Raw genomic sequence first — 25,424 nt, forward strand, 5'->3', positions numbered from 1 at the left:
TGCATATTTTCCCTCTAATGGATTCAATGACCAAATTTAACATCAGCGCTGGTGATGGCGAGAAATGTTCAGCACTTTTTTAAAGTTCCTTTGCAGAAACTTTGCATTCAGCATTCCTAAAATAACAACAGGACCAATAAAGCTTCTGCTTTTGTTTGGTTCCCAGCCTCAAACTAGTATGTGAAGCTGAAGGCATGTTGGGGTGCAATGATTCGTTTGGTGGATTGCTTAAATCCGAAAGAGTTGCAGGTTTGAATCACAGATTTAGCCACCTTTGAGTGAAGCTTTGCAAGTGCATCCCAGAATGCATCTGCTGTGTGCTCCTGTCCTTCAGTTTTGATCCATGATTAAACTAAATTCAAGTCCTGCTGGTTTTTCTGTGTTTTCTCAAGCTATTGCCAAAATTGATTTTAAATAAATTACATTGAAGCATTTTCATGGGGAAATGCTTTGGAAGAGAAAGTAGTGCTTCAGTTGCAGTGGAATAAATGATGATTAAATTAGAGGTCTTTGTTATATTACATTATATATACTCAAGTCCCTGTTATATTAGAGTCTTTGTTATATTTATTTACATTATATATACACAAGTCTTTGTTATCCTATTTGCAATATATATATACCCATGTCTTGGTTATAGTAGAGTCTTTGTCATAGTATTTGAATTATATATACACAAGTCTTTGGTATAGTATAGTCTTTGTCTATACTATGTCTATGTGTGGGCCTCCCTCTCCCCCCACACGCGCGTGTGCGCCTCCTTCTCCCCCCACACGCGCGTGTGCGCCTCGCCTCGTGCGCCTTCGCGCGCGACACAGCACTGTGAGGTAGTCAGGCAGATAACGAAAAAAATTAGCAAGGGGTTGGCCACGCCCTAAGGAAGCCATCATCAGACATCATGAGGCGGTCCTTGGCACGGAACCTACGGGACAGGAGGAGGAGGAGGGTTTCCTGGAGAACACCTGGCGATGGAACCTCGGTGCCGAACATAAAAAAAATAAAAAATAAATCTTTAAGCCTGGCTGCTCATGCGGTGGCACGCAGAAGGCTCCCCGAAGTGGTGCTCAAGGGGGAGGGGCCGACGAAGGCCCGCTTTCGTTCAGGGGCGACGGGTCTGATAAGGCCTGCTCTGATAAGCGCCTGAACGCCCTGCTGAGCCCAACAGAGGATGACGGGCTCCTTTTTTACTCAACCTGTTCCCTCCCAAATAATTTCCCCCCGTTTGTCGCAACGAGAGCGGTTCCCCTCCTTCCCGCTGTCGCCCCTGGAAAGCTTTTTTGAGGGTGATTTAGAACAGGCTCTGCCACTTAGGCAGATTGTGACAAATGTTTTTGAGACATAGAAAACAAATACAAATACATTTCGGTTCAGTTTCATTTGAGGCAGTCGGTGCCTCAGTGATTTGAGCAAATTGTTGTTTTTTTCATTTGGGGAGCAAAAATGTTTTTGATTGGCTCCTACTAGTGGAGTGAGTGAACGACAGTTCCTTGTAGCCGCGCCCATTGCAGAGTTCATGAAGTCCCTCTCTCCTGCCAACTCGCTGCACAACCACCTCTGTTTGCTTTGTCGACGATGGCACAGAATGCTGCTTAGTTTGATCCTAATGGATGTGTGACTTTAATTGGATTTGCCTGGTGACGTGATGTGATTTTAAGGTCAGACTGAGCCGTTAAATTCCTGCGTTTCTTCCCCAAGTTTCCAGGGTGTTGTGCCTTGGAAAAGGAATCTGTGAAGGCAGTACATCAGGCGAGGCCTTCTTACTGCATTTACTCAGCCTCTCTGTGTAAGATCAGTATCAATATGGGGAGAATTACCAGGAGAAAATGGTGGGACAGGCATGTCAGGACAGCAGCAGCAATGAAAAAAGGATCTTTAAGGAGAAAAGTGTAAGGAAACTTCCAAAATTCAGGATGTGCAGTAATCCTAAATAGTCATTTTAGGATTATAATGAGCTTCCTGTTCAGCCACGGTGGTACAGGAAGTGGCCTTCAGTCTACGGGGAGCCCACACCTGGGGAGAGGTTTTTTTTTTCTGCAAAGCCTCATGGGAGCAGGCTGAGTTATCTCAGAACCTGCTGCTTGCCTGCAAGGACCCTCCCGGGGGAAAGTTCCGGAAGTGCGTCAGCTCTGCGCTCGTGCTGCCATTGTGATGTCACGAGCGGCGTTCCTGAGGGGAGTTGAGCGTCGCAGCGCCGTTTTTGCGTCGGCTAGCTCTCCCGCTAACCTCGCGGATGTAATCGAATGACACCTGTCCACAAAACGACTGCTCTGGTCGTGCCAGGTCTGGGTTGTCAGAGATTTATGATTCAAAATAAAAGCCTAATTTCTGACTGGCTTTCTAATCAGTTTTGTTTTTTCCCCCCTGAAAAAAAGTACTTCCGCGCAAGCAGTCTCTCTTTAATTGCGTCCCTTGCCAGTCGATTAGAGTTGAGATAACATTTTCGATCAAAGTGTACACTGAGTCTATACGCTTGTACAGAAGCAGACAATCGGTTTGTCTATGACTGGAGCTGCAGTGGAATTGTCAGAATTGTTCTGTTAAAAACACAGACTGAAGAGAACCTGGCAGGTGGTGGGAATTCTCTGCCTCAGACTGCTTGAGTCTTCTCCGCATCGCTGAAATTAGGTCCAGCGCCTTTTTCAAGCTGAAAGCTTTCGAACTTCACACTTCATCATGATGAAATTTGTTGTAAGACGTTTTTTATTTTTTTGGATACCAAAAAAAAAAGAAAACTGGCTCAGCAACAGTAGTGCCAGCCCAGCAGTAGCTTGTTGTGAAACGGAGACTGGGGTGGGGTGTGAGATAGAAGAGCCTTTTAGCTCCTACACAGCATTACATTACATTACATTACATTCATTTGGCAGACGCTTTTATCCAAAGCAACGTACAAAAAAGTGCATTTCATGCAAGCAAAGGGGGAGGGAAGCAGTTATTAAAAGTGCTTACTCATGAAGTCTTCGATTTCTGATCCGCGCTCCCTTGTCTTTTTGTTTTTAATTCATATGGGATTTGGCTGGGGTACGGACAGGGGAAACCTGATCCTTTGACCTGCTCACTGAGAGGCTTAATGGAAATGGGCCCGGCCTAAAGATGGATGTCTCTCCATTAAGACCGACCTTACTTTGAAATCCAGGAGAGAGAGAAAAAAACACCTACTCGTGCACAATTTTTGCCAATCGAATGCAAGTTTTAAAAAAACAAAAAACTGTTTTTTTGGAAAACTTCAGACAACCGCAGTGACGTGTTTCCCCGTTTCTTCCAAGTGTGCTTTGTGGACCCCCCCCCCCCCCTCCACCTCAAGCCTCATCCCCAGTCTCCAAAAACCCAAAAACAAAGCAAAAGCCAGGTTCAATGTCTCTGGCTTGTTAATAATGCTACTAATGTTTGCATATGAACACAAAAGTTACAGGAACAAACTTTTTACATACTGTATCTCACATACGTGAGGACAACCATTGAAATGATAATTCTGCATTCTGAGAGATTTCTCAGGAGAAATCTCAGAAAGTGGAATCGGTTCATCTCCCCAGGGTGATTTTTTGGAGTTTCTCCCTTCTAATAAAGTATCTCACGCATTTATGTGCCGTTCACAATCTCCGCGTAATCCCGCAGCCAGTAGCCAAAACATTTTTTATACTGTCCTATTTGAAAGTTTTTTTTTTGTTTTTTTTTTTGGTCTTTGAATTTATGATGCTCCTCTGTGGCACGTCTTCTGTTTCCTCGAGCGCAAAGTGAGCTCAGGAGGGGTGGGGGTGGGGGGGGGGGAGCAGTTTTTAAAAGCCCTAACGTCCCCCTTCCCCCCCCCCCCCCCCCAAAAGGGATCAAGGGGAGTGTCTGACACCCCTGAAAGCCACTTTGCGCCTCAGGGAGCATTCAGGCTCTGTGCTTTGCACTTTGTCTCTGAAGTAATCTCCTCAGCTCTCTCTCAGCTCCCCAGAGAAGCCCCTGTTTTTTTTTTTTTGGAGGGGACAGGGAGATGGGGTGGAGGGGCGCTGGGGGTGTTGGTGTTGTTTTGCAACTTTTCAATCAATCTACAGCCTGCTGCTTTTATGTTTTTCTTTGAGTATGAAAAAAAAGACGGCAAGATTTTCTTCTTCAAGGACGAAAGATAAGTACTGCGCAACAACGGAATGTGAGCTTTTAAAAGCCCGCCATTTCAGTGTGTCAGTCAAAAAACAAACGCAGTTTGACCCAATGTCAAACATTGTAACTCATCTATCCACAAAGGAAACACATTCTTTGAGACATTCTTTCCAACTTTTCCGATATTAGTTCAAAGTCCAGAAAGTCCTGAGTTGTTGAAAAGGTCATTTTATGTCACACCGTTTTGTCACACCAGAACCAAGGAATCCCTTTCACCTCGGAAGATGTTGTTCATTATCACAGACACAGGAAGTGCGCACTCTGTCAGCATACACTGGGGGGTGGGGGGCAGGGCTACACAGAGACATTTTGAGTGACAGGTGCTCAATGTGAGAAAAGGGTACGGCAACCTAGAAAAACAGTTTTTTTTTATCAAATTAAGGGGAACATTGGGGTAAAAGGAGCAGCTGCTCGAGCCCCCAGAGTCCTCCCCCTCTGCGTGTGTGTGTGCGTGTGTGTGCGTGTGTGTGCGTGTGTGTCTATATATATATATACAGTGTGTCAGTGATCTCACACTTGTGATATTCTGCTTGTTTGCAGGATGTGAAGTCCTGGATTTAAGAGGGAAAAACGTTGGATCTCAATCAAGCATGTCTGGGGAAGATGGGAGCAGAGCACAGCCAGCACCTGCCTCTGCCACGCCCACTGCCGCCCCCCCCCCCCCCCCCCCCCATCACCACTCCCTCCCGTTGAACACTGCAGGTAGAGTGCTGTGCTGGACAGTCATGTGCTTTGACGCGTATTGTGAGAGAGCTTTCGTATCATGTGCTATATAAATTAATTTTGATTGATTGGTTAATTGATTGATTTTGTTGTGATCGTGTCCACTTTGGCTGAGTATTCCACAGCCCTGTCACACACCTGTTCCACACCTGTGAGGGCAATGAGCAGTGGGCTCAATACGCAGTTATGCTGACAACAACTGTAATCCCATGCAACTGTAATCCCATCAACTCTGCTGTTATTTCATTATTTGACCACAGTTACAAATACACTTAATCTTAATTATGTGCCATGAAGGGAATGACATCGGATTATTTCAGATAATTAAAAAGAGATTCTAATTTGGTTCAGTTAATTTGGTTCATTTGAGTTAATATATTTCTTTTTCTTAATCTGACTAGCATTATTTCACGTGCAAGGTTATCACATAGTATGCAAATCAGTAAAAACCGACTCATCCGCTAAAAAGTTGAAAGGAATTAAAAAGTAGCTACAGGGTAATTATCTAATAAAGGTAAGCTCTCGCGCTTGGCCTGTTTGAAGCTGTTGAAGAATTGCGTCATAAATGTGTCCATTCCAAAGGGGCGCGCCACGTGTCTGCGGAGCGCCCACGTGTTAAACTTCTGAGGAGAATGACTGGTGGCAATCAGCCTATGGCGCAGTTGCCAGAAAAACATACAAGCTATACCCTACAGGACAGTGATTATAGGGAAAACGAGAGGGGTCGTTCTAGTTTAGATAATAGTTTATCATTCGACTTGTTTGTTGTTCAACTGTGTCTTGTTTACGAGGTCCACGTGAGCGCAGCATTTTAGGCGATTAATCTATTTGAGTAAATTAAAAACTGGGACTGGACAGACCCAGATAGACGCGAATTATGAAATATACGTACCCCTCTTTCATTTAAAAAATTAAACGGGAGGGCACAGAGTTGACTAGATTATTGAGCAAATGCATATAGAGGACAAACAACCTTTCTAGCACCACTACATCGCAACCAACGATAACCATCACTGCCAGCATCGTTAATTTATAAGTATTATAAAAGTATGATTAATGGCCATATCTCTGTCCACAGATGATGTCGGCACTTTTGGAAGTGCAGTTTTGTAAGGGTTTAATCATTCTGTTGTTTACTGAAAGTTTGATTATAAGGAATCCTTGGTTGATCCGTATGGCGAATGTACGTGTCTGAGAACAGTGGACGACTGGTAAACATATTAAACTCCAAATTCCCATTACAACTTGCAACTGTTCTGCTCGTTTTTACAAATCATTTGATGGAAATATTGCAAGGAATGTATTTAACACACTTTCGAAAACGTAACCTGAAATTTTAGTAAGAAAATACAGTTTGTCCCATTCACTAGGTGATCACCACTACATTGTATTATTGTATTGGTAAAATCATTTCAGTGTGGAAACCTGACAAATAAGAAATAACTGTAATTTAGTCCATTGTTTATAAATATGCTTTTCCCTCAGAAACAGGCTTAAAGATTCAGCTCAGCTGCATCGTCCAAGAAAACAAAGCGACTGGATGTCGCAACTGATAAAAACTGGACCGCACACGAGTTGATTTCAGTAATTAGGTGATTTATTATTTCAGTTCTGCGAAGCATAAATGACGTTGTTTATGGTCATGTATGGAAACCCCTCCGGTCCTAATAAAATGGTTACATTGTCGGAAATAATCACGCTGACTGCAAGATGTATCTTAAGTGGAAATACAACGATGCGTTGCAAATGTGTAACACAAAATACACAAACCCAGCGTACTGCACGTCTCCATGCCTCAGTTACCTTTAAAACCAGAAGTCCACCCCGATATTTGGGGTTACTTTTATTTATTGTTTATTCTGTGCTGAATCGGTTGATCACCGAAGCACGTGGATAGACCTTGGAGAGATCGGAGTCTGAAATGGGATTACCTTACTGAAAGAAAATACTCTTTCGGTGCATTTCAGCATTCATTGAACGAGATAAAATAGATAAACATACAGTCACATGGCCCAAGTTCATCTGCTTTACCACACGAAGATAAACAAGTGTTTAACCATTTATGGTCTGTAAAACTTGCATTTGATTATCTTCTTGAAAGCGCTCTGGAAATCTTTGTTGAAGTAGGCGTATATAATCGGGTTCATGAGAGAGTTCGAGTAACCGAGCCAATTTATTACTGCTCCGAGAGACTCTGGCATCCAGCATCTCTCACGGCAGAACGGCAAAACCAGAGCCACGATAAAGAACGGCAGCCAACACAAGATAAAAGTTCCCATAATTATTCCAAGTGTTTTGACCGTCTTGCGCTCCCTGGCAAGGGCCATTTTTCTCTTGGCCTCCGTGTTCTTCTCATTCCTGTTCTCGAAACACGGCGCCGACTGAGGAGTGTTCGGGAGCTGAAGGTGACTTCTGGAGTTGCTCTGAACTTCGATGATCTCCAGCGACTCGCCGTCCTCCCCGTGCTTGACAGCGCCGTTTACGCACGAGCTCGGTTTTGGCTCCACGCTCCGCTTCCAATTTTTGCCAGCTTCCCCGTTGGTTTTCTTGTGAAAGAAAGCCGGCGACACCGTTAGGCATTTGTCGGACACTTTCTTCTTCTCCGTTTTCCGGACAGTCTTTCGAATTCGAAACCTGGCTGCTTTGAAAATCCTTCCGTACAGGACCAACATGAGAATCAGAGGGATGTAAAAAGCGCCGAAAGTCGAATAGATGGTGTAGCCGGGATCTTGGCTGATGGTGCATGCGTCTGGGTTAGCCCTGTCCTCTGCTTTTCGCCATCCTAACATCGGCGGGATAGATATGGAGAACCCTATTACCCAGGTGAGGCAAATTAAGACAGCCGCTCGTCTGGGAGTCCTTTTGTTCACGTAGTCGATGGGGTCGGTTATCGCCCAGTACCTGTCCAAAGCTATTGCGCACAAGTGAAGTATGGACGACGTGCAACACAGCACGTCCAAAGAAATGAAAATGTCACAAGTTACCTGTCCGAGGGTCCACTTGTTTAAGACTTGGTACAGAGCGGCCATGGGCAACACGAGCACCGACACCATCAGGTCCGTGACGGCCAGTGACCCAATCAGGTAGTTCGCCACATTCTGCAGCGACCTCTCCAGCGCGATGGCCGCGACCACGCACGCATTCCCAAATATGGAACAGAGGATGAGTGCTCCGAGGAACAGCGAGGTGACAATCTGGTAACTTAGCGCCACTTCGGCTAACGCCGTCACGGTTTCATTCCTGTCGGGCCCGTCCGAATAGGTAGTGTTGTTTGTATTTTCCATTTCGAGTGGGAAAAGCCGAAACTCAGTCCTTCAGACCGACGTCGGTGTTCGGCGCTGCTCCATCACGCTGCGGACGCATGGCGGTTTGAAGTCGAGGCAACGCGGAGCTCCAGTGTACAAGTCCTGCGAAGCATTGACGTCTGGTGACGAAGCGAATTAATTTATACCAACAGTGGATGGTACGTCAGATGGCTTAGAGGTCGAAACGAGATTTTTTACCGTTCTTTTCTCAATCTGACGTTCATTTGCAGCGAACTAACAAGGAAGGAATGAGTGCCAGAGATTTTTTCGTGTTCTTACAGTTCGTATTTTATTTTGCAAAATAGTATAGCGGAGCTGCAAGTGATCTTTTCTAAATGGCATTCGCCGTTTGATTAAATCTTCCGCATCCTCGTATTAGGGATGTAGCCTTGCTAACTGTACTAACAAGTCATAGGATTAGTTTTAGTGCATCCTTAATTTAATTCGTTTTTTTTATTATTATTATTTTTTTAGAAATAAATTCGTCGGAAATCGGTGCGTTCCTGTAAAAAGCTGCTTGAATTAAATCGTATATTCTTCAAAACCCGATGCTCAAACTTGTTCAGATAAAATAATGTTACATTTTTTTGTTTTTTATCTTCCTAACCTGATCCAAGCATTTCGGTTATTCTTATGCATATCATGAAACAAGACTTACATACAAATGCAAACTATCAAAATGCATAACATGGGCAGAATTGTTTATTATGGATCTCGTTAGTACGGTATAATTATTTTATTACGATTATAGTGAATGCAGAAAAATGCTGGCTTCTACAGCGCGAGAGCGGTCACCGGCTGCCAAGTACCCCACATATTTGTAGCGTTTCAGCACCAAGGACAGCTCCACGCGCTCCAAGGAAGTCTGCTGCCATCTGGTGTGTGTTCGGGGCTCGAGGCCCTGGTTGTAAATACTGGAACCTGTGGCGCGAGGAGAGAGACTGAAAAGCCAAGGAAGCCGGGTGCGAATAGCGCATCATTTTTGTAGGCTTGGTCTGCGAAAGATCTGAGAAACCACTCCGCTCCTGATTAAATGGGAGCCGTGTCAAATGCCGACACATTTTTGGCCTCGCGAATTAGATGCCTAATCAAAGCTGCACTTAATTCACTCATAATATACGAGTGAAAATTATTAGACAAGGATGCATTTAGTTTACGGAGATAAAGGCCAAACCAAATCGATTAAAAAACACGGTGATAAATGACTGCAATGCTAGCTAACAGTATATACATCAAAAAAGGAAAAACACTTCAACGTTGAATGTCTTCCTGTGACAGCCAAGGGCAAACTAAAGACGGCAAATGACAGGGCGCAGCAAAGCTCTTTGGAGAACGATAAAATGCACCCATATTTTAATTTAAGCCCCCCAATACACTGGCAGAATTGTCATCAACACACTTTACTTCGCAAAGTACAACGTAGCGAGTTATTAAGAAATTGACAAACGTTTCCATTAATAAAATATTTACTGGCCAATGTTATTTTGGCGATGTATGTGCATGTTGGGGACGGGGGACGGGGGGGTAAGCCACAATTATAATTCACCCGTCAACGCTGGCTCACGGCACACGTCGTCTGATTTCTGTTACCCATCCACTCCCTCATTCATCTCCATATAATCTGTACTCATCGGCTGACTGCGGGGATTGCTTAGTGACAACAGTGTACGGTTCCAAATCAACCATGTAACCAGCAATCATCCGCGTGCATAAATCTCCAGACATGAACCTACCAGCACTGGAGAACTGTGCGTCTCAGCGTCGACCACAGGCACAGGAGTGCAAAACCGCTTCGGGTTTAGGTCTGCAGCGCGAATGTGCTAAAATGTGAACATACTGTACCACGTTGCCGAACGTGCAACCGAAACAGGATCACTTCCCTTCCTCCCGTGTGCGAATGCCACCGTCTGGTTATAAGGGTTTTAAGCGGGGTTGTAGTTCAACCTTTGTTATAAGTAAATAAATATAATTTTAAAATGTGCATTTTCTTTGGGGACAATACACCGACTGACAAAATTACTGTCACCATTAAGTTGGATTCAAACAAGATAGGGAAGGCAATTAAGCGAGCTGACGGAAGGAGGTATATGACGTTTTCATTGAAATAATATGAAATTTAAAAAAATAATAATAATTTAATAACTGGCCGTTTTTTTTTTTTTACTGGATTTTCATCCTACATATTTACCGCCGTGTCACCTTTGATTTTGTGCTGTGTTCGTTTTCTTCAGTTTTAAATGTGAATGGAGTCACAAATTAGGCATTTTCTGGCCAACAAGCGGCAGATCATACATTCCTGAAATGTAATATAGGGCGAGGTAATGCTTTCTACACAGGGCGGGCATCTGTTTGATTTGCTGCCTTTTCATCGCGTTTAGGCTAGCCAACCCATTCACTGGCAATTTGGTGCAGGTGTCGGCTCAAAAGTCTTGTCAAGTTTTCTCGAATGAGAGCTACGTCGACGAATAACGGGCCATAAGGTATATAAAGTAAGCAAAGCTATTTATCCAACAAATTTGTTACTTCAGCAAAGGATAAAAAAATAATATGTTAAATAATTTTAATGAGCTATTTTTGTTGTCGTTGTCTGAATTGCGTTTGGTTGCATTTTAATAACAATTTAATAGGCTAACAGATTTTCATAGCATGTTTTTCCAAAACATTGATGATGTTTAGTGTTTTTTAAAAAATATATAGAAACATTCTTGTTCTCGAAAGCAATAAACACATTTATTGGTTGCATAAATAATATATTAACCACCCTAGTTAAAAATCTCAATGTATGGTGCGTTTCTTTTCCACTTTTTCTGCTGTGTTTGCATTCCACTGCAGTCCACGTGCCGTGTTGATTATCCTGCTTTCGGAGTAAAAACTAAAGCGCTGACTTCGTCGTTTGGAAAAAAAGTTGCTCTGGTTATTTCGCCTTATTTTTTTTTTGACAATGAATGCATTGTGGCCGCTTTGGTTTCTATAGGCCCGCTGGACAATTAGGAAGCTGAGCTGCCAGTATTGTGGGGCTCGCGCAGGGGGGGTTGGGCTTTCACTTTGTCAGCACTGCATTGCAAAAAAAATGTACCGGACTGGCCGCGACCGTTCACCTCCGCACGAGCCGTGTCGCAGCCATGAGTCGCAAGCGCTCCCACTGCACTGCACGTCTGGCGGCAGGAACGGGTCTTTCGTCTCCGTAGCTGCGGCTTAGCACGTCCGCGGAGCAGCTCCACCCCGCTCCCCACCAGGACTGTCGCGTTGCGGAAATGGCTGCCCGAGGGTCCTGCTCCCCCAGGAACGGAACTTGCTTCCACCGGGGATACAGTGCTGTTGCTGCTGACACAGGTGACGAACTCGCGCGGATGGCGGACGCCCTCTGTCTAGAAGCGCCAACGCAGCGCGCGGACATCCAAGCCTCCAGTGAGGAAGCCCGTTCATCCATGCCACAGCGGCCTTCTGGGGCAACGGCCTCCAGCACAGGGGCACACAGGAAGGCCCGTAGCCTGGACTACAGGAATGGGGACAGGGGGGACGGGGGGCCACATCAGGGCCTCTCCGGGAGTTTGTCGGTCCTCCCCCAATCTTACACCCCCGAGAGGGCAGCAGTGTCTGGGATTCGCCCGTGCACTGATTGCCAGAGGGCCGGCTTTGCCCCCAGGTGGGGCTCAGGGGCGAACCTTCCCCCGCCGCCCCTCCCAGGCTCTGGGGCGAGCCCCCCGAGGGCGTTGTTGCCGGGGGAACGGGGCGTCGGCTCGGCCCCCGCCCTGAGGAGGCGGGTTCTGTCGCACAGCAGCACGGAGCAGGGAGAGGAAGAAGAGGAGGGGGAGGAGGAGGAGCAGGAGGAAGAGCAGGAGGAGGCCCTGCTGGTCGGCCCGCCCCTGGCCGCGCCCTCGCTGACCCCCGCAGTGGAGAGGAGGCTGAGTAAGAGGGAGAGGACCCGGCTGAAGATCCTGAGGAGGAAGCAGAGGAGGAGGGACCGCTGGATTCAGAGCCAGCTGCAGGAGCACAGACAGGTGAGAGTGACACACAGGTGAGAGTAACACACAGGTGAGAACGACACACAGGTGAGAATAACGCACAAGTGAGAGTAGCACACAGGTGAGAGTAACACACAGGTGAGAGTAACACACAGGTGAGAATAACGCACAAGTGAGAGTAGCACACAGGTGATAACGACACACAGGTGAGAGTAACGCACAAGTGACTGTAACAAACAGGTGAGAGTAGCACACAGGTGAGAGTAACACACAGGTGATAATGACACACAGGTGAGAATAACACACAGGTGAGAGTAGCACACAGGTGATAACGACACACAGGTGAGTGTAACAGACAGGCAAGTGTAACACACAGGTGAGAACAACACACAGGTGACAGTAACAGACAGGTAAGAATAACACACAGGTGAGTGTAATGGACAGGTGAGAGCAATGTACAGGTAAGTGTAACCGACAGGTGAGAGTAATAGACAGGTAAGTAACAGATACGTGAGAGACAGGTGACAGTAAAATATAGGTGAGAATGACAGACAGTTGAGAATGGCACAGGTGAGAGTGAAAGAGTATGAATGAAGCACAGGTGCAAATGACTCACAGTCGTGATTAAAAGACAGGTGAGAGTTATATGTAGTTGTAAACACCAAACAATTGTGAGTGCCAGGCACGTGAGAGTGTTGACACTGGTGAGAGAGCAATAGCAGTTAACAGAATGTTTGTTTGTTTGTTTTTTAAAAAATAATTTTAAAAAATTAAAAAGGGACTTTTCCTTGCACTGTTCTAAGTGTGATGTTCTATTTCACGTCATGGCTCATACCCATATGTATGACAGGCTAGCTCCACTATCCTTAACCAAATGTAAAAACCAAACAGACATTAAACATTTACTTAGCATCTCTCCCTAGTACATGAAAAGGAGACGGGCCGGACTTTGGGTGCCATAAGTTAGAGACATTTTAATTATGCCAGTCTAACTACTTCTCCACAACCACAGGCATTGTGGGATATGAATCATACTTAGAAGCTCCTCTGCTTTTGGGAGTAGCAGTGCTCTGGTTATTCCAAAGTGAAAATTGGTATGATATTAACATGTAATCAAAATTAACTGTTACTTTTTTTTCAGAATAAAGCACAATGCATTTTAACATTCCCCTCAGAACTTAAGAGCACCAGCAGAACTAGTTGATGAACATTAGACCTTTCAGCATCAATGAAAAAGGCTTATGCTGTACAACAACAAAAATAAAATCAATTTTAGCATTTGATTTATACTAATATCACCCGTGTCAGTACTTTTGTATAGTTATGTTTTCATGTGACTCAACGCTTCGTAATGGCCGTTTATCAGAGGGAATTGAATTACTAAAAAAAAAAAAAAAAAACTGCAAGTTTTTTTAGCAGCCACCAGATTTTCCAATAATTGCATGCCCGGCCCATTGCCTGTGATTGTTAATTGTTTGAGTACGGCGTAGGCCTTCTTCGCTGACGCTGAAAGGTCTAATTTTCAGAAACTGGTGCTGATGACGCCCTGATGTTCTGCGGAGAGGCATTATGGTACATTGTGCTTTATTCGGGAAAACAAAAAGGTTCATTTTGATTATGGGTTCCATTACAATTCCATTAAAGGGCGTTGAGTTCGTTCACTAAAAGCATTTAAATTCAGGGACTTTTATCGATAGTGGGATGCCCGAGCCGTTAGCTGTAATGCATCTGTGCCGAGGCTCATTTTTCAAATACCGAATAAGCGGCACCATTTTCTTTTCCGGAAAATTTAAAATTTTTAATATCAAGCTCCAATGAGCTGTGTTTGTGAACTGCGGCGGGGCGTGCCCCGTGCGCGTGACGGAGTATGATTGGCGCGTAAGTGAGAAGCGAGCGTTAGAATTCTGAACTCCCGGTCGGGTGTAAAATTGAGGAAGTTGTCTCTGAAAAGCCAGATTGCATCTGAGGCTCTGCCTGGATGGTGTTCCTACTGTCGCACAACTCACCGAAACTCCCTCAGAACTGAAAAACGAGCACCAGAACGAGACAGAAATGCAGTCTATAGACAGAGTTAGTCAATAGGCATTCCATCTGTGCCCCAGAGAGGGTAAGTAAATGTGGCAGGAGGAGAGGAGAGAGTTGTAAAACTATGGATGCGAAGATAAAGCAGACCTGCTTTAATTACTGGTGATCAATGATGAATGAGGTGCGGCAATAAAGTGTAAAGCAGGATTACTTCATTCCAAAGTGAACCCCCCACCCCAAAGATAGCAGCATTTTCTCTGACATTCACATATTCAATTGGTTAATAATTCGTGTGAAAAAGTAAAATTTTGGTCTCAGAGGGTGATGTCCATGTTATCCATGTTACACTGTTGCAAACGTATGATGGGGGACTGTTTAATTTTCTCCAACCCATCTCCTACAAAAATCGATGGATGTGCCTTTTAAGATGAAGGTGCTATTATAGCGCAGTTTAACTGTGATCCAAAAAAAAAAAAAAAAAACTTTAGCTGGCTTTTGTTCCATTGACGCAGTGTTCCGCTGTGAGACGTGGGGGACGAAGTTCAAGATCTCACTGCACGCGCTCCATAGCCTCGAGTGCTGGGTGGCATCTCCCAGCTGCTCTGTGGAACATGACAGTTGAATGTGACGGTCGATGTCTTGCAGTGTTCCGCAGAAGTTCGTGACAGCGGGTTGTTTTTATAGACCCTGGGCTTGTCAGTGACAGACAGTTTGCACTTCGGGGATTTGTTCTACAGTTGGCGCAGGAAACGGGGGCCAAAGGGGCTAAAGCTAAATGGTGTAGTGAGCCTCTGAAGACTGTCACATTTTAGTCCACCGGCCTGAATTTTCTTATATTCATAGCATTATATATATTCAGTTTCCCCAAAGAAATGCAAATTAACGTTTTCCACTCTGCGTCGAGCGAAAGGCCACAATACGCTACGTGATTTGACATTTGGTACGAATGGTTGTGCGTGCGTGTGTATGTGTGTGCGCGCGCGCGCGCTGGGGCGCAGGTCTGTAGAAGGATTTGACCGGAGAAGAGTTGCTTAATGTGATTTTAATGTGTCATCAATCTTAATTTTATTTCGCGAATAACTATGGGCTTTGACGTTGACCTGTAATGCTTGCGTGTTTACATGGCAGTCCCCTGTAATTAGTTTTTTTAGACTGCCCATTCTCGCCAGCTGAGGGCGCTCGATGTCCTTTCATGTTGGCTAAATTCTAACTGCAGAAATCGTATCAGAAGTGCGCCGAGACAAATTATTCTCAGGCATGAGTGTTTTGGCGCAATATAGCCTATTTATGTGAACATGTTTGTGTAACGCCAGGATATAATTCAATAGTGCATTATGTAGGCAACTGTAGATTTAGAACAAAAACTTAAAACGTCTGTTTTAAAAATGTAATGTTAATATGCATTTCTATTTCTGTAATGATATTCAGCAGTCTGTAAAGCATGAAAATCCTCGGTGAGGATGCATTGGTAATCATGGCTCGAGGAAGCAAAACGGACGTTTGTATTCTTGACATTTGTATGTTTGTGGTGTTCCAGCCTGGTTGTGTGATGACGTAATCCTTTATAATTAAAAATAAACGTGTTGGCTGCGACAGAGCGTGTCAGCTTTAAATCACTGCAGTTTCAACAAAAGCGTAATTTGAATATTGAGTAGTTTTTTAATAGCTATTTTTACCTTTCGGACCGAACGTGTCCGCTTGTGCTGCCGTAAGAAACACGAGATTCGCCTCTCCTGTTAATTGTTTGCAGGTTGATAACTGTCAAGTAGCAGGTTGTAAGCCCGCAGCGTGGATTTGCCCGTTTGTACTTGCCTTTGCAGTTTTGTGCGGGGGGAGCGACTGAATAGGCTGCGCAGAGAGGGCCGAAGAGAGAGCACTTGGACTTCAGAAACAATAGAGATGATCAGCGCGAGGGGACAAGCACGGTCCCATAGTAACAGCGCGCGTTCTGAGTCACAACCGGCCCGCAGAAACACTGCGACGCATCGCCATCTTTTCAGCCAAGAAAGACTTCACCATCCGGCGGTGTCATGATAAAATACACAGCGTGGCTGTTCAGTGGACACAATACAGTCTACACCCTACCCGCACGTGGTCGCGAAAGAATAGGCCTTTTATGGTGGCGGTTCCCCATTTCTCGTTTATGAAAGGCAATAATAGACGTTAAACAGAGAAGACGTGCACCATGAATATACAGTGCAGTGTCTAAGTATTCGGACAGTGACACAATTGGACGGCACTTCACTTTGCAACAGGGAAATGACCCCAAACAACTAAGGAGTTTTTCCAGGGCCAAAAAGTTGAATGTTCTTGACTGGACAATTCGTTCAACCATACTGAATCCAACTGAACATAAATTTCACATGCTGAAGACAAGACTGAAGGCAAAACACCCTAGAAACAAACAAAACTTTTGCTCCCTAGAAATGACTTTTTATCCCTAAAATGGGGGTACTATGTATAAAAGGGTTATAATTACTTAATTGATCACCCAATATAAATACCCAAAATAAATTCAAGCTGACAGTCTGCATTTTGGTCTCATATTCATAGTTTTTTTCTTTTTCTTCTCGAATCCAATATGCTGGAGTACAGACCCAAAACAACAAAAAATTGTGTCACTGTCCAAATACTTACACACTGCACTGTACGCACACATTAAACAACCTTTAATGGTTCCCCAGAATGTTACCAATGCTTTTAATGAGAGGATGGCCAAATGACTGAGCAATGACAAGACACATCACGGGCTGATCGTTCATTCTGCTGACTACTTGTAATTTTTTTTTGCGGCAGTGCTGCAGGTTTTCTTCGCCTTAGAAAGTACCGGGGAAAAAAGTGCACAGTGTGCAAACGTGTTGGAATGAGGGCTGGGCTCACCGCGGAGCCCTCCCCGTCCATTACCGACGCCCGCTGTGGGAAGCCCGTCTCGGTGCGCCACGTGGAAACAATCCAGAGACCGCTGTGCTGTTATTGCACACGCGCCGCTCTCCTGGGAGTTACAAGTGCGTGACAACCACAAAATGACACACGCAAAGATTCCCCCCTGTGCACAGTCGAGCCAAAGCTTGCTAGTGCTGCGTGTGTGTGTGTGTGAGAGAGAGAGAGAGAGAGAGGTGACCCCAGAGTGACACATAGAAAGACAGACGCCAAGTTCCTTGCAGCATGCGAAAATAAACTATAATGTTTTTTTGATGAGAAAAGGCCATTAAGATCACAATGGATTGCCACTACCCTATGTCTAAAATAACAATAAATGGCTGAATAAATAATAATGTTACATTATTCAAGCCTGCACAGAAGTGTGGCACTTCTTTTGGGGAAAGGGGTGTTATTTATTTTATCCTTTTTTAAGTTTAAGAAACTTCAGGTATGTTTTTGTTACTCTCAAGTTGAAAGTTTATGCTATATTTGCATTACAGGAGAACTTGCTAAAACATGAAAATGCACAGATGATGAGAATATCTCTCATTCCAGGGGGTTCTAAAACTGGGAGAGAGAGTGCAAACGTGTTCTAAGGGCAGAATCATAGTTATATAGCGGGGTGACAGAAAGCAATGTTCACTGCAGTGTAGTGTACACCTTGATGAGTAACAGTTTATTAATTTAGTAAAAATGTGCTCCAGTAGCTTGTGGGAAAGCCCCATAGAAACAGACCATGATCTCTTTGATTCAGGGGGAAATTGCTGAATGCACAGTCAAGATGGTCTGGCCTGGTCCTCAGAGATAATGTATGCACATAATGCAGCTTTCACAGTTACGCTAACAGAACTTACGTGAGTTCAGTCGGGGTGAAATGCAATCTGTCAAAACTGCTTTAACTGTGAACATGTCACACTTGTTATTATTATTAGATCGTTTACTAGTATCTTATATGAAAGATGATGTTACAAAAATGTTGAGAGAACATTGGTAGTACATGGGATGCAACAGGAAAGGGCAGGTTTGGTGCTGTTATTGTGTGTTTTGTTCAGATGTGTTATTTTCTGTTTTAATTAAGTGTTGTGTTTTTTTATTATGTGGTTTAATTATATGTGCTGTGTGTTATTAATTAGGCGTGCCTTGTGTTGTTGTTACTGGCTTGTTGGTTATATCTTGTGGTATGCTATTTTGTCTGAATGCTTTGTGTTATTGTGTGTTTGTGGGCTGGTGGCTATGTTGTGTATTATTGTGTGTTTGTGGTCAGGTGGGTGAGTTGTGTATTATTGCATAGTTGTGGGCTGGTGGCTGTGTTGTGTATTATTGTGTGTTTGTGGGCTGGTGGCTGTGTTGTGTATTATTGTGTGTTTGTGGGCTGGTGGCTGCGCTGTGTATTATTGTGTGCTTGTGATCAGGTGGGTGAGTTGTGCGTCAGGTGGGAGTGATTTTGCTTTGTTTGGCAGAGTTCACGTAGGTGTTGTTTTGCTGTTAGGTAACAGTGCGGGCGATAATTAGATGTTTGTTTGGTGTTAATGCGACTCTCGGAAGCCGCTTGCAGGTTCCCCAGAGCTCCCCCTTGGTGCCGGAGACGTAATTACACCTGAGGCTTCGCAGGCCACGCCCACTGCACCTCCTCAGCCTGTCAGGTGCAGTATGGGATATGAGCCCCAGGGGATGCTGGGGAGTGTAGTCCCCAGGAGGACAGGGAGGCAGTCTACTCTGGCAGCTGATTGTTTCCTGTAATAAAGTTGAGGCCTGTGTGGATCCCAACCATCGTGCCATTAAAATGTACTTCTCAATTAAAAATAAATTCAAAATACAGTTTTTAAAATTAGCTTTGGTATGCTGTATGTAATACTGGAAATGTCTGTAGATAGCAGAGATTTACAGTAATTCAATGCATGTCTGTAAAGCTAATCAGTAACATAATGTGTTTTGTAATTTTATTAATTTATTTTTTGTGTGACCAAATCATCAGTCATGCCACATATGGCAGCTAAAAGGGAAATCAATATAATCCAATCGATTTGATTGATCATTTCATAAAGGGCCTCTTCGTACTGAAATGGCAATTTAGACAAATGAAGAGAAAAGTCACATGTAATGATTAAAAAGATACAAATGAGAAAAATAAACTGACAGATGCCATAAAACCCCATTTTAGGCCCACTGTAAAAACAAAATGGCAAACTGTGACTTCAAAAGAACAATTATAGGCCGGCCCGTTTCAGCTTAATTTACAACTTCCAAAAATACAGCTGCTGCCGGATACCTACTGAAGCTAATTAGCGAGAGTCGGAGGTTTGATGTAAAAAAAAATTTTAAAAAAGAAAAAGACGGACCGAAGAAGCCGTGAAGCAGCTCAGCTGTGATAGGCCGGTCCCTGGCAGCGCACAGGTGCTGCTTTTTTGGCGAAGATGAAGGGCGGCGTGGTGGAAGGGCTTTGTTTTCTTCGGGGATTTGACCGCGTTCGCGCGCCGGGCCTCTGTGCGGCGGCTATTTCCAGCCCTGGCTCTCCCGGTGTGCCGCGGCGGTCCTACGTGCCTAATTCATGTCGGGTCGCATCTGAAATATTTTTGCAGGATTTCTTTTTTTTTTTTTTTTTTTTTTTCCCCTCTCGCCGGCCCGAAAGAAATCACATTTGCCTGAAAAACATGGTTTTAGACCGACCGCCGTTCCGAAAGAAATTTCAGAAATTATATTTTCAGAACAAGCTTTGTTTTCAAGATGGCATGATGTAAGGATCAGGTCTGTGTTTTTTCAAACTGATGAACAAATCAGCCATGGACATAGATCTCCCACCTTTGGGAAAACATGAAGTGCCCCCCCCCCCCCCCATATTATCATGTTGTACGGGTATACTGGGTGTAGCTCGGCTAGTTCACTGGTGATGCGCAGTGGGGTGCGGTAAAGCGAAGGCCTTGTAGCAGGTTACCGTGACAACTCTCTCTGGCGATGCAACCCTCAAAAAGAAAAGTTGATAATGACGTTGCCTTTTGCTAGGGGGCGATTTCGCCTTTAGCTGACTGGTAATCTTAGGATGAGTGAGAGGCCCAAGTTCAAATCCCACCTTTGACTTTAACAAGTATTTAACTCGTAGTGTCCCTGATAGTGTCCCTCCCTCAGAAAATCCTAAAGAATATTTTGTCTTTGAAATGAGATGTATGTTCCTTGGAATCAACCGATTACCTGAGTCGGCCATTATAAATTTGGTGGCAGTGAACAGGAATAAATTACTTAGATTTTTCCCGCGTGTGCGTGCGTCTGTCTCAGAGCTCGACGGGGAACGCGACGAGCAGCAGCGAGGACGAGGACCCGCCCGCGGGCGACCGGGACGGCCTGATCTGCGCCGTGTGCCTGGACGTCTACTTCAGCCCCTACATGTGCCACCCCTGCGGCCACGTCTTCTGCGAGCCCTGCCTGCGCACGCTGGCCAAGAACAGCCCCGCCAGCACCCCCTGCCCCCTCTGCCGCACCCTCATCACCCACGTCTTCTTCCAGAAAGGTGCGGGTTCCGCCCAGCCACTGGTGCGGCCGCCTACGTGTTACTGCTGCTGGAAAAGTGTAAATACAATGCTGTGGGTTACAGAGGAAAAAGAATTAGCTAAGAATTCTGGAGGTTGTCAAGGTGACACCCCCCACCCCTTCCACCCCTCCTCCCTCGCCCATCTAAAGGATAGGTTCAGCCACCTGGTGGAGTAACATGATGTTGGTTTTATCCACTTGTCATGGCCTCCTCAGTCATCAGAATTGAACCCATTCCGGCAGTGTGTTCTAGAATATTCCGGAATGGTGCCTCAGGCAGTTTTTTTTTCCAGATCCATCGGCTTAAGAGTGAGTTGATTGGGCTTCTCCTGGAATGGCGGGGAGGTGTCCCTCCTGCAGAATTCCAGGCTCTGTGCTGTTGTGCACACGGACTGTGCTGATCGCATGGGGCCCAACATCGCGTTGAGTGACTTTACACTGGTGGTTTTCCGTTCACCTCCTGTATCATGGTTGTGATCTCAAAATCAGGGGCTGTGTGGCTAAAAATGCTCATTTTCCCTGAAGTGTGGGCCAAGAGGGACTGAAGCATTCCAGTCCTCCGAAGATTTTTCCAGGCTTCAACACAGATGCCTTGTAGGTCATCGTAAAAACGAGAATATTGTGCTTCGTAGACCTACTTTCTCCAATATTTATAGACGTGCAGTCTCAGTGGAAAGCTTTAAAATAGAGACGTGCGTGAAATAATGGCATTTCATTTCATGCCAATTGGAGACACTGTCCTTGTGTTTTTCCCCTTTAGTTTCCTTACATGAGAACCCTAATTTTAAACAGTAATTCCAGGCAGTTGGGTCAGTCTTGTGTTCCGCAGAAGACTGAATAAGTTTTGCAGATGTATCTGTTTGTATTTAAGATTTGCATTTTGGTTCTTCATTAGCAAACATAACTTGGGAATGCTGTTAGCCTAAGTCTAGCGGTATTGCGCTAGCTAATCTGGTGAACGAAGTTATGTTCATCCTACATTGTAAGTCACTCTGGATGAGAGACTCTTCTAAGTGAACATAATGCACTGTAATTGCCTGTACATGCAGTAACTGCAAGAGCGCGCCTTGTGTGGGCCCTGTCAGCGGAGCTGCAGGATGTAGGCCAACCCAGATACTCAGGTCCTGTGTCAGGCTGCAGACAGTCTAGGTGTTTTAGTTGAAAAATATTGACACAGTTCCTTGCCTTGGTCCCTAAGTGGGAGGAGCCTGTTGCCGGGACGGCAAGTTTAATGGGCTCTTCAAACACAACTTCGTACCCCACGAAGAGCTCTTGAGAATGATTGGACTCTTGAGCTTTGGCTCTGATTATCATCTACAAGGTCAACTGGAGGTGTTTATGAAACATCCAACAGGGGGCGGAGCAACAGACGGCGGGGTACTGAGGCGGGACTGGTTATGTAAGGAGATATAAACATGCTGTATGTTTCACCGAAGGTCTCTTTCCTCTCTGGGCTAATTTCTCAGTTTAATGCATTGATTGATTGTGGTGAGTGGCAATTTTTTAGAGAATAGTTTAAAGATCTGCGTTTCATTCCCATTTAAAAGCACAGGCTTCAGCATTGTATAATACGCAGTATGTACCAGCAGAGGATGGATGGATGATGATGATGGTGGTAGTGATGATGATGGTGGTGATCATGCTGTTGAAGATGATCATGACGATGGTCGCGATTTTGGTGACTGTGTTGATGGTCATTGTTTTGGCAATAATAGTGTTGGGCATAATGTTTATGATGATGTTGGTGATGAAGATGGTAATGGCAATGTATGTGGTGGCTAAGATCGTGTTGGTGATGAAAATGGTAATGATGATGATGATGATGATGATGACGGTGATGATTTTAATGATGATAATGATGGGCTTAGACATGGTGGGGCACCTCTTTTCTCCTCTCTTGTGTGGGTGGTACTCATGTCGAATTCTGACTCTTCTGTACCCCTTTGCTCCAGAGCTCAATCACACCGCCCGCACCTTCTTCCCCAAAGAGTACCTGTCCAGGAAGCAGAACTTCCAGAGGGCCAGCTGCTCAAAATGGCCGCTTCCCAGCTGTAAAAAACTCTTCCGTATATTTGGGGGTGAGTATTCCTTTTACCCACGCTAACTATGTAAAAAAAAGTCATACAAACACAACAATAAGACACATGTATTACTCTCCCAATGTCAGGATGACGTTCATGTATAATGTTTGGATTGTAAAAAGAATGCGATTAAAAAAATATATTGCCTTTGTTATTTTCTTTGCTGAACCCCTTTCAATTAGGATGTGTGCATAGCTTGACTGCACAAAAGAAGTCATACCTAACTAATTAACAGACAGCTTCTCACAATATATAATGGGTGCCTTAAAATAAAGTGTGACCTTGTTTTGCATATTATGTACCGGCAGACGAGGTGCCAAAGAGAATCAGGAAGCATGAAAAATGGAACAAACGTGCCTCAGTCTTTGTGCTGTCTTTTAAATGTGCCCGTTGATCCAGAGCTGATCCTTAGCGGGTAGATTGATGACTGTCCTAAACGAAAACACAGATTTTTGTATGTTTGTTTTGTCTTTTATTGAGCTGGCAAAGATGCACCCAGAGCAAAATGTGATCCCATTTCTTTTGTTTTCAGTTAATAATTTGATTTGATTACAAATACCTTTTATTTGCCTCATTCAAATAGCAAAAGGAAAACAGTTTGTCTGAAATGTGTATATAGCATATAGTGCGCCCAGTGTGGTATCAGATTATGGAATCTTTGTGGTACTGTAAAGAAATGAGGGAATTTGTGTTTAAAAATATATTTCTTTAAAGATGTAAAAAATTGTAAACCAATTGATGAATTGATGAGTAGATTAAAAACATCCACAGCAGAAGCTGTATTTGAACTAAGGGGCCTGGAAAGCCAGGCTTCTCTTTGCAGTGGGTGAAGACAGCAGACAAAGCATCGTATCCAAACTGTGAGTTTATTGGTGTCCTCTAACCCTCTAACTCTCCTCCCCCACCCCCTCACCCCCCTACCCCCACCCCCCCCCAAAAAAAAGGGTTCCGGCGGCAGGCCAGCCCCATCACGCGCCGGCAGTTCCCGCACGGAGGGTACCGCCTGGACGCCCTGGACTTTGAGGACGCCTCTCGCGGCTGGAGGTTCGACATGGACATGGTGATCATCTACATCTACTCCGTCAACTGGGTCATCGGCTTCATCGTCTTCTGTTTCCTCTGCTACTTCTTCTTCCCTTCCTTCTGAGTCCTGGCCGCCGAGCCTCAAAAGAGACCTCATAACCACTTTATAACACCTTTATAAATGCTCAATTAAGCCAATGGTCTAGTCAACTTTGTGTGGGATCTGGCAACTCATGCTTCCTTCCAACCCAGAGTTACTAATGTTTATTATTGTACCTAGCATCAACTATTTTCAAAAGTGTATTTTTAAAGAATTGTGTATAATGCAGTTACTAACCCTTTATTCATTCATTCATTTATAAACACACTTCTTAATCGTAAGCCCCCATGTGGAATGATGGGGAAACTTCTGGCTGATGTTTTTTCTTTTTCAGCAAAACAAGGAGGAAAAAAAGAGTGTTTTCATTTTTTTAAGCAAGATTGTCAGTGATAACCTACAGAGGGAGGGAGCCCGTCCCTCCCCTTTACGGGGGGGGGGGGGGAGCTGAGCTCGCAACCTTTGCAGACTCCGACTTGTGTTCAAATAAGGCCGGTCCGAAACACCCCTGTGGGGTTTAGGCTGATGAGAGGCCGGCCTCAGAACCCTGCGGGTGCTGACCAGGCCGAAACGCTCCAGGATCGTCCTCCCGCCGGGAGACGGACTCTTGTTATCAGTTCTGAGCAGACACCGCCGCTAACGCTCTCCGCTAGCAACCGGCCGGGGGGGCTTCCTTGATGACTTGTCGTCAAACTCCGACAGCCCTTTAAGTGCACGGTCAGCGAAACTGACACCTTCAGGCGGAGGATGATTCTGTGCAAGTGTCGGGGGGTGGGGGGGTGGGGGAACTGGCCTCGAGTTTCTGAGATGACCCTCACATTTGTATTGAATAAACTCAAAATCTGCACACAGGAGCCTATGTTAGCCGTCAGCATGATACACTGAGTAATTCGTCCTGCTTTCCTGGAAAAAAACAGGGGCGTATTAAAAAACACACAGCTGTGTTGTGTGTAATTTGGGGTTATTTGATTGGTTCTGCTGTGTGACCTGTTCATTAGCTCCAGGGTATATCCCACAGGGCCTCGTTGGTCTTAATCCCAAACACAACTTTTACCCTCTTTAGCTTGTTTCTTTACTTTTTTTGTATTGTATAAATCAAAATTCAGCCCTTCCTGTGATGTGCTTTTCAATTTATATCAGTCAATCGATTTACAGTGTACTGTACACTTCAAAAACAAATAAAAACTCATTTTTTAAAATTTCATATACAAAAGTGCCATTCTGCTCTGTGAAATATTCCATATTAGTGTGTGTGTGACCCTGTGTATGATCCTGCAACACAATTTCCAGCAAATTTGCAGACTTGAAGAAAATAAAATTGAATTAGAAATGAATTCTTCAGACTGAGAGCACTAGGTCAAAGTCTCTTGTTGGTAGAGTGGCTGTGTTGTAAAAAAGTAAGAAGAAAAAAAAACTATGTGTCTGTGTGTGAAAGAGATAAAGACAAGGAGAGAGGGATATAAGTCTTATTTTGCCTTTTCAAAAAAAAAAAAAAGAAGCATATTTCTGGTGACTCAGGGGCCCTACCGGTTTCTGTGGCAGAGGACAGAGTATACCTGCCACATATGCCAGCCCGGATCAGTGTCCAGTTAACAGCCCAATCAAACCTAATTAATTA

The 25,424-nt window shown here is 44.6% G+C and overlaps 2 protein-coding genes across 2 annotated transcripts; one reads left to right on the plus strand and one right to left on the minus strand.

The window, feature by feature from the left end:
• Positions 1–6,354: 6,354 nt before the first annotated feature.
• Positions 6,355–8,445, minus strand: htr1aa (5-hydroxytryptamine (serotonin) receptor 1A a). The gene has a single exon (XM_064296930.1). It carries the CDS (start codon positions 8,148–8,150, stop codon positions 6,927–6,929), a length of 1,224 nt encoding a protein of 407 aa, XP_064153000.1. The 5' UTR covers positions 8,151–8,445; the 3' UTR covers positions 6,355–6,926.
• Positions 8,446–10,347: 1,902 nt separating this feature from the next.
• Positions 10,348–24,577, plus strand: rnf180a (ring finger protein 180a). Its single transcript, XM_064296928.1, has 4 exons — positions 10,348–12,172; positions 20,354–20,585; positions 22,558–22,683; positions 23,631–24,577. The coding sequence occupies exons 1-4, from the start codon at positions 11,426–11,428 to the stop codon at positions 23,831–23,833; spliced, it is 1,308 nt and encodes a 435-aa protein (XP_064152998.1). The 5' UTR covers positions 10,348–11,425; the 3' UTR covers positions 23,834–24,577.
• Positions 24,578–25,424: the final 847 nt, after the last annotated feature.

Source organism: Anguilla rostrata, chromosome 10 (genome assembly GCF_018555375.3).
Source record: "Anguilla rostrata isolate EN2019 chromosome 10, ASM1855537v3, whole genome shotgun sequence".
Lineage (NCBI taxonomy): Eukaryota > Metazoa > Chordata > Actinopteri > Anguilliformes > Anguillidae > Anguilla > Anguilla rostrata.